Source organism: Scyliorhinus canicula, chromosome 10 (assembly GCF_902713615.1).
Source record: "Scyliorhinus canicula chromosome 10, sScyCan1.1, whole genome shotgun sequence".
NCBI lineage: Eukaryota > Metazoa > Chordata > Chondrichthyes > Carcharhiniformes > Scyliorhinidae > Scyliorhinus > Scyliorhinus canicula.
In genome coordinates this window covers 140,126,249-140,136,445 of record NC_052155.1, presented here as the reverse complement: position 1 = coordinate 140,136,445, position 10,197 = coordinate 140,126,249, and the positions used below count along the sequence as shown (strand labels likewise).

General features: G+C 45.0%; 1 protein-coding gene across 5 annotated transcripts in view; it reads right to left on the bottom strand.

Moving 5' to 3' along the window:
* Positions 1-764: 764 nt before the first annotated feature.
* The window catches only part of deptor (DEP domain containing MTOR-interacting protein), a 123,597-nt gene continuing 114,164 nt past the window's right edge, over positions 765-10,197 (bottom strand). For 4 of the 5 annotated variants that reach the window (XM_038809798.1, XM_038809796.1, XM_038809797.1 and 1 more), the window contains one exon: positions 765-5,548. In XM_038809798.1, coding sequence (XP_038665726.1) covers positions 5,420-5,548 — 129 coding nt within the window. In that variant the 3' untranslated portion in view covers positions 765-5,419. The remainder of the gene's footprint in view (positions 5,549-10,197) is intronic. The other variant, XR_005462134.1, reaches the window with a different exon arrangement.

Sequence of the window (10,197 nt, the reverse complement as noted above, 5' to 3'; positions counted from 1 at the left end):
GCCACAGAAAAGGCAACATATTCTAGCCCCCTCAACATGAATGCAAACATTGCTCTTGCCTTCCTAACTGCCAACTGAACCTGCATATCAACTTTAAGAGAATCCTGAGTGAGAACATCTTTTGTGCTTCTGATTTCTGAAGCCTTTTCCCATTTAGAAAAGTCTTTGCCTCTATTCTTCCTACCTTAGTGCACAACCTTCTACTTTTCCATCTGCCACTTCTTTGTCCACTCTCGTAGCCATCCAGGTCCTTCTGCAGTCTCTCGGCTCCTCAATACCATCTGTCTCTCTACATACCTTTGTATGATCAAACTTAGCAAAAATGCTGCTACTTCTTCCAGATGGTTCCAGTTGTGGATGTTGGGCGCTTCTTCCTTGATCGGGAATGCCACAACCGAACGCTCCGCGACCCTCCCGACATCCACCCCCAACCCACCCACAGGTCGCGACCTGCGGTTTGAAAAACCCTGCTCATGACTATTGTCGCCTAACAATGCATTGGAAGCACAGCATTGGAGGGAGCTTTGACTTTAGACACTATCAGATTAGCTGCTCCTTGTACATTTCTTCTGTGATCCAATATTGCCTTTTTTCTTTGTGTCCAAGTCAGAACTAACCAAACACATAACCAACGGCTGTGTGGAATGACTGTCCGTTTCAAATCAAACAGTTCAGGCTTGAGGAGCTACATTCAGATTACTCCTAACACTGACTTTATGCAGTGAAATTGCATGGAATGTTGAAAGAATAGATCTTTCCAAGAATTGATTAGCACACGGGTTTATTTCACATTTTCACTTACAATGGTTTGTGGTGACATACATTTTGGTACAGTTGATATCAGCCAATAAAAAGCCACATATCCATCTACAAAAATAAATTTATATCTAAATTCTGATTAATCTTTTAAAACAGTCATCACCACCTGTCTAAACGAAGGTTAAACTTTCATAGGCATTTTTCTTGTCAATTCTAGGCATAGCCACAAAACATGTTTAAAAGCAGCACAGATGAGCCTTGCTGCTCTCAGCCAATTTGGATGGGGTGAGTGAAATAACAAAAAGTTGTTTTAGAAATGGGAATGAGGCGTAACCTACAATCATCCATTGGGCTGAAATGAAAATTTAGATTTGTGGGAAGTGCTCCTTCTCCCAATGTCGGGGTTCTGGCTTTAGATCCACCAGAAAAGAGTTGACTTGAATATGCATTCAAACTTTCAGACTGATTACTTAAAGCTGATTAATAAGCCCTTCACATGTAGCACCAGTGCAAAACATTTTGATTAAGGATTTTTAAGTATTTAAACAGAAGTGCAAACGTTTTCGATATATGCTTAGAATTGTTCACCTTCACACAAGTTACAAAAATGTTCTTTTACATAAGACAACTTATTTTAAAAATATTTGCGTCCAAATAGAATCACCTGAAATAAAAAGCTGGAAGCATTAATCCTTGTAAATGTCCCACTGTAGTAGATGATTAACTGAAGTTGCTGTAATTTAAATAGCATCAAAAAGGTTAATGTAATACTCGAGGCAAGGTTTGGTAATGCGGTCCTCCAGGCCTCGGCCTGATTGGACTGAGTTATGAATTACACTGTCAGAATCCAATGACAAAACGCAAACACACAACGTGACAATGTTGGATTTATGAAACCAGCCTCACATTTAGTTTTTAAAAAATTAAACAGAAATAAACGTTCCCAAATAACATTACACAAATGCTTATGAGATAATTGAATAGTGAACTCAATTCACTCTGTAAATGGCACTCACAAGTTTGAGTCACTGAACAACAGACGGGAACATCTAATTTACTAGCTGTACCTCGGACACAGTGCACCAGATTATATCTGATCACATCTATTATTTGCCATAAAACTGCAAATCATAAGTAGCACTTTTTTATATTTCTTAATAATACTTCTGTTGTTCGTTAAATTATACCTTACTGGAAAAGCATGATGGCTAACAGTACCGAATCAAACTAGGATGATTTGATTTTCCCTTTTGTGTTTGGGGTACGCTACTCAAATGCAAACCAAACCTTTAACATTGCAAAGTTATCCTCCTTCTCCTTTCCAATTGGACAGAGTCAACGAGGTAGATAGATGCACAGATTGTACAGAAACCGTCAAGAAAGTTCACATGTCTGTTCTTGCTCATCACAAGTCCTTATATAGTAGAGCTTGACACTGCAGCTAATGCTATTTACAGGATCAATTTATACAACTGTTTGAAATCTGCCGTCACAAATGTTAGTCTGACGTAAATTCAAGCTGCAAGGTGTATTTTCAAAAAGGGTGTCAGTGTGTATAAAATTTGACAAATCACAGCATAAAAAAACAAGAACCATTAAAAAAAAAACCAACTTAAAATACAGAACAAGGAGATTCTGGAACCACGGAACTATTGCTCCAAAATCTATTTAAATGGTCATTAATGGTTAATCGAAATTTTAAATTCAAATGCAAAGTACATCCTAGATATTGTTTGCTGCATTCTTGATTAGAGCCACAACGTCAGATAAGTAATACCTCGACCTACATGGCTCGGGCTGACAATAGACAAAAGCATACTCTGTAATGGATCCAGAATATAGATTGAAGATTCCCTAGCAGACAGTGCAATTTATTTCATCTGGAGTTACGTTTGGTACTCTTTCAACGAAAATGTCAGTGGTAAATATCAAAGCAACTTTTTCTTCTTTGCCTTGCTCCCTTTGTTGAAATTAAACAATGTACTGTCCGAGCATTGGCTCAATCTTTCCAATTAATGGAATGATCAATGTCATTGGCTCTTGATACTATTAGAAGAGTTTCATTTCTACATTCAACATTGCCCTTTAACATTTTCTGATATTCATACCCTCAAGGAGATGTGAGAAATGTACCCAGGTTACATTTACAACAAAGTGACCCGAATGCTTCTGAAGCAAGAAAACTTTGCTGAACCTTTATTCCCCAGTACATTGCAATGACATCTTAATCATGGTATTCAATACAGCAAAGTGGTAGCTGTAGGAAACTGAAGATTTTTCACTTAAGGTTTTACAACTTCGAGCAGCAGATTTTGCCTTCAGAAATGCAGGGTGGGATTTTCCGTTAGCTGACGCTGAAGAGGAGAAAGGCGATTGGGCGGAGAATCAGTTCAGAAGTCAAAATAGCGGCAGGTTCCGATTTGACACCAAATTGCAATGCTCCAGCACCTCGACAGCATTTGCATATAATTAGCAGGGCTGACCTGGTATTTTCTGCAATTCTCCGCCTCCGATGGGTCGAGTTCCCGACAGCGCGGTTCACTTGTGCTTTTCAAAATCGTGACACAGGTGTGATGGCTGCTGAGGGAGAAAGTGTCCAACATCACCATAGTTTGCTGACAGCTGTGCTGCTGGTCGAGGGGCTTCTGCCAGGGCTGGGTGGCCAGGTGGTGGGCTGTGGAATCGGGATAGATCGACGGGCATGGAACACCATTGCCGGCAAGGCAGCCATGCAGCTGCGTACACCACTAACAGCCAACTTTGAACTTTGTGCCATGGGCCGTACAGGTGTCCCTCCACTGCACCCCCGCTAGGTTCCCTCTGGCCCCAGCCGACCCATCAGCTGTATGAGTGTGCTCCAGCACAATCAGTGCCATCTTGTTGGCTGGGATGAGTGTTTGGGGATTGTAATGTGTATGTGTGGCTTCAGCTTGTCAGCGTCCTGAGTGTCAATCATGGGCTCGGCAAATCCTGCACCATTTTTCATTGGAATCGATTGTGTCCCACATGGCGGCGGTGCTAGCTCCTCAACAGTAATGGAATCAGTCCAGGTGCGGCGCCTGTTTTTCCGTTGTGAAAGTCCACAAATTCTGTGTTGGCATCAACACTTAGTCTTAGAAACGGAGAATCCTACCCACAATCTTTCTTTTGCATGAGATACCATGGGTGCAATCTACCCCACATTGCGCCCAAACGGGGGCATGACGTAGCTGGCAGATAGAATAGAATTTACAGTGCAGAAGGAGGCCACTCGGCCCATCGAGTCTGCACCGGCCCACACCTCCACCCGATCCCCATAACGCAGTAACCCAACGCTAAGGGCAATTTTGAACACTAAGCACAATTTAGCATGGCCAATCCACCTAACCTGCACATCTTTGGATTGCGGGAGGAAATCGGAGGAAAGCCATGCAGACACGTGGAGAACGTGCAGACTCCGCAACTGATAGTGACCCAAGCCGTGCCAGGATTGGCCTCCCCCAGGCTTTCTGACAGCGATTACACCTTGCGATATCTAACCAGATCTCACACGACGTTACGATCTGGATCCCGCCCATCCCGCAGTGTGAAGTCGCCTTCGCCGATTGAACAGCCATCTGCCATCTACCGGCCTTGCCGAGGAGATTTCAGCCAGGCTCTGTTCAGTACTGGTCCCGACAAACAGGGACACAGTGAAAACAGTACCTGGGGTGTCTCCTAGGCAATTGGTGGCCTGCAAGGGGTCGGCCTCTGGGCAGGGTGGCAACTGGGCACTTTTGCTGCCATCTGGGCACCATAGCACTACCAGGTTGACAACAGCACTGCCAGGCTGCCAGTTCCAAGGTGCCATGCTGGTATTGTGCCCGGACCGGGGGTCACGTTTGGGGATGACCTGCCTGTATGTGGTGGGGTTTGAGGTCTCCCGTCGAGGACACCCCTAACAGGTAAGTTGGGGCTTTGAAGGGGGGGGCACCAGGAATGACCCCGCTAATCCAGCCCAGAACTGCTTTATTGTGGTTAGATCGCACCCCAGATTGTGTAATGGTAATTCTAATTTTAGGAAGACTCATTCCACCACTTCCTAAGATCCCATTCTCCATTCAAGAGTGCCAATTATCTGTAGGGATATTTTGCACGCAAGCATTTTGTGCATTTTTTTAAACTTTCATTTCAAAGAAGATAAAACTGTACTGGGGGACAGAAAATAACAAATAGTTTGGTTTCCAAAGTATTAGCAGAAATCTACTCTTTAAAGTGTTGAGGTATTTCTTCCATGTGTATAATGTAACTCATCTAATTACACCCTACTTCCCATTGTAGCAATCAAAATGTCCGTTTACCACATAAAGCTTCTTTCTAGTAAAACGTGCACCAATAGAAGTCATTTTCTGCTTTCAAGTGTCTGATGCATGACTGCAACACAATTCGTATACCACGTAGCTCAAAAAAGCACATCCTATTTCCAGTGTCAAGAGAATTTTAAACATTCACGTAATGAGGCAGTTGTAAGCAAATTAAAATGTATACAAACAAGGCAATGTTTTAACGCCTGAAGCAAAGAGTTATGTTGTACATTCCCTTATTCTGACATACAAAAGGCCAGGTGTGCATTTCCAATTTCACTTTCATCTTCCAGTGCCCCTACACAATCGGTAGCATGCTTCCGAATGACCATTTCTTTTCAGAAATGTATCTCTTCCATGATTTCCATTACTATGGTACGTTGGCCAGTGAGAATGAGATTGCTGACAGTTCTATAGTCTACATGAAGAACATTCAGGCCATTCACAGAAATGACAAATTGTCGAACCTAAAATTGAGAACAAAACAGTTAGCAAAATGTCAATGCAATACCCTGCAAATGTTAATACTTCATGAAGTTTGTTTTGCAAGGACTAGACAAGAAGTTCTAATTTTACACTTGAGATGCTTCATTAAAGCAAACTTCTAACAACAAAGTACCATCAAGCCCGACCATGTGATTGTACAGCAACGCACTTGATAATCATCATTCATGAATTAGAGCCAGAATATGTCTAATAACGTGCTTGTAGTTAGACTGCAAACTTAATTCAGTGGTAAAATCATAGTTTTAAAATATGCAGTTTAAACAATACAAATTTTGGTGAATATAAGGAATGTTAGTGTGAGAAAATGGAATACTTTTACCCCACATAATGCTAACAAACATTCCTAAATTTGATGGACACAGTAATATGCAAAAAGAAACCCTGTCATCTCTTTATTTTCTCAGATACCCACAACACTTCCTGGGAGACGACACATTAATATGGGCAGTTATATACTTAACGTTTCCAAACTCTGCGAACTGGTGTAAGGCAGCAGCCAGGAACGCAGCCACCCGGCGAGAAAGATCTCTCTTGCAACTAATCTAGGGCAGGTCCAAATCCAGCTCCCAGACCAAGTCAATCTTTTTAAATATAAATTTAGAGTACCCAATTTTTATTTTCCCAATTAAGGGGAAATTTAGTGTGGTCAATCCACCTCGCCTGCACATATTTGTGTTGTGGGGGTGAGACCCACACAGACACGGGGAGGTTGTGCAAACTCGGACAGTGACCAGGGCCGGGATCAAACCCGGGTCCTCGGCGCCATGATACAGCAGTGCTAACCACTGCGCCGCCGTGTCACCCCTCCCAGACTGAGTCAATGAGAACAGATGTCAGCCAGATATTTTACAGTATTACTTTTAATGGACTCAAAAATACTTTTCTTTTAAATATCTGTGCACTTGTTAAGATTACTACGAAGAAAATATCTGTGAATGCCGATCAAGTCAAAAAGGTAGTAGATTCCTTCAGTAGTTCTACAATTAGATTAATTGTAATTAAAGAGAGTCGAGAGTCCTTTGGGCCCTTTGAAGCAGATAGCTGTTAATCTTGCAAATTAAAGGGAGGAAAGGGAAGATTTGAATAACTATGTCCGTCTTGAATAGGGAGAAAATGGTGTAGTGGTAATGTCACTGGGCAAGTAATTCAGAGCTTTCTGCAGAGAAAAAGAGAGCATTTAACTGGCTTTGTGGTGGTCCACGAGCTGTCAATCATAGTTAGATGTTTATAAACATTGCTCTTAGTTTCACAGCAGGCTACTTAAAATCCACTCAAGCATGAAGGGAAATGAGATTAAACAGTCCAGCCAGTTGGGTGTGTGCAAGATGCCAATCACAGTTTCGTAAATTCAATTTCACACTGATGGGAATGGAAGCCTGGCAGATCAAAGATCTGACTGGGTTTAAACCCACCTGACCCGGCTTTCCCTTTCTAGGTATTTATAAGTGCTGCTTTCTCTGCCTGAGCCAACAGGTGCATTGTACAGCTGAGTTTTTAAAGCAGTGATTTTTTTTCACGGTCTCTGACAGGACTGCTCTCTAGCTTCCAGTCAGGGATCTCTTTAATGGGGGGTTTCTAGGCAGGGATCACTCTTATGAGGAGCTTCCAGCAAGGGTCTCTCTCATGAGGGTCGGGTCATCCTTGTACAGTAGGGGGTTGACCCAGAAATCCCATGGTGGGGGGGGGGGGGGGCAAGGCGGAATTGTGTTGCGCGGGGGCCCAGCCACTGTACTTCGCTATCGGGCCGCCATTTTGAGTGGATTCGGGACAATCCTTCGTAATCCCGCCATGCATAAATTTCCATGGCAAGCGATCGTGAATCGCCTCTGATTGATTCATCCCCAGCGGGAGAACATAATCTCCAAACAATATTAAAAATGTGGAATCAAGGCAGATTCATGAAGTTAAGATAAGAGAGCCTCCGAAGCACAATTAGCGCGGGAAGGCTCTTGAAAGAAATGATTACTGTGGCACCATCTTTAAAACCTTACTTACTTGAACTTTAAAGCAACTACAGACAACAAATCAACATTACCAAATCAATTTGAAATGATCGAGGTCATATAAAATGGGGGACACTGGCTAAAAGGATTTTCAAGATACATGACAGCTTCAGGATTATATAAGACAGAAGCTGAAGAAGTACACACACTAAAATAAAATTAAAATACTGTGGATGTTGGAATCTGAAACAAAAAACAGAGAAAGTTGGGAAAATGCAGCAGGTCTGTCAGCAGCCATAGGGAGAGAAAACAGATTTAACTTTGAGTTCAGAATGACCCTTCTACAGAACTAATGAGATGGAAAGATATGTTGGATTATATGGTGGGCTGGATTCTCTGCTTTGTGAAGCTGGAAGCGCGAAGTACGATCAGGCGGGGAATCACGAGAAGTTGAAAAAAATAAAGTTTACACCTGATGCCAAAATCGAAGCTTGCACCCCCGTGCCGGCAGCTCCATACAAAGCCATAATTTGCATGGATTTAAATCTCATTAGCAGGCTGGACACATCATGTTCCACGCTTCTGCGATGCTCCGCCCCTCTTAAGGCGGAAGATACTTGGTCGCGGATTGGTGCGAGTATTTACAAGCGGGGCCTGGATGCCATGGCTGTTGAGAGGGAGCAAACATGTAAGAAAACTCTTCAAAACTCTCCATAATTGTGGGGCTTGCTGGGGTCTGATTGCCTTGGCCGGGGGGAGTCGCAGCGAACAGCTTGGTTCCAAGTCCGTGGACTCAGGGTGTCCCCCTCGGGATCAGTGTGGTCGAGCTCAGACTACCGTTGCTGCAGTATGTGTTTTAAAGGCACCCCTCTGGTGCTACGTACAGGCCCCTGGCTGTTCACTCTGCTGACTACTCATGGTTTCCTGTAAATGTTCAAAGAGCCCACCCAGGCCGCCCTTCTGGAAACTCCCAGACCCCACCTGACCAATCAACGGGATAGCCGTGGCCAAACGCAATCAGTGTCACACCGGGTGCTGGTACTCCTAGGTGCACTCATCAGAAGCGCAGCCCATTGCAGGGGAATAGCAGAGCTCACTCCAAACAAAGGATACACATGCCATTGGCACCCACCCTCGAACAATGCACTGCCCCTCTCAGGCCAGAGGCCTCACCAGTGACATTATCAGCTAGCCCACCTCTGAGGATCACCAGCTGTCTCCAACCCGTGTCTGCCCACCGCACCCCTGCTCCTATCTATCTGTCCCTGGACAGGCTAACACTACTTCACACTACAGCTAAGATCCAGGCACACACACACCTCTTAAGCATGGAGGCAATTGGTGGCATATGGTGACCTTCTCCACTGCAAAACCAGTTGCCACCAAGCTGTGAGGAATACACAGCCCACCCAATGAAGAAACCCACAGTAGACCCCATTGCAGCAATCAAGACAGGGGCCACAGAGCATATCGCTTACATGGGTTGCGGCAGCCACCGGTACCCCATTTGACAGGGATGGATGGTAAGGATAGAGGCTGCCAAGTCACAGGCCATGTGCCACTCACCACTGGGGACAGGGATGCAGTGCGGATGGCAACATTTTGGGGTGGGGTGGGGGACATGTTGAGGGTGGTGCAGCAGTAGAATTCAGGGTGACCATGCAACCTCGTCGTTTTGGGTGGTCAGAGGAATACTCATCTTGCTAACACGTCTTCTCTTTGACCCCCTGCAGAGAATGAATTTTGGAGTACAGCCAGCTATACTTGCTATCTACCTGGCTGCAGCTGTCATCGCCGATGCATGGAGGTTGGAAGAGCAGGTCCAACTCAAAGAGGACACTGCACAAGAGGAGCCTGCCCCAGAAGAGCAGGGGCCAGCCAGCGAGGCTCGATTGCCGGCCGTCAAAAGGCTGAGGAGGAGGTACGAAGGAGGCACCGCATCAGTGTATAGAACATAAAACATAGAACAGTACAGCACAGAACAGGCCCTTCGGCCCTCGATGTTGTGCCGAGCAATGATCACCCTACTCAAACCCATGTATCCACCCTATACCCGTAACCCAACAACTCCCCCCCCCTTAACCTTACTATTAAGACACTACGGGCAATTTAGCATGGCCAATCCACCTAACCCGCACATCTTTGGACTGTGGGAGGAAACCGGAGCACCCGGAGGAAACCCACGCACACACGGGGAGGACGTGCAGACTCCACACAGACAGTGACCCAGCCGGGAATCGAACCTGGGACCCTGGAGCTGTGAAGCATTTATGCTAACCACCATGCTACCGTGCTGCCCCATGTATATATGTATATACTGTCAGTGCCGATCCTTCAAGGAGCTGTCGGACTGCATGTGCCGCCACTGGCTAACTACGGAGACTCTGCGCCAGCTGTGCCAGATGGTAGTCCTGGCACCACAGAGATTTGGAGGAGGACACTCGCACCCGGTGGCCATCAAGGTCTCCCTGAACTTTTATGCCTTAGCTCACTTGACTGCACAGCTGGTTTTGATGCAGGACAAGGCCAATAGCACGGGTTCAATTCCTGTATGAGCTGAGATTATTCATGAAGGCCCTGCCTTCTCAACCTTGCCCTCGTCTGTGGTGGGGTGATCCTCAGGTTAAATCATCACAAGTCAGCTCTCCCCCTCAAAGGGGAAAGCA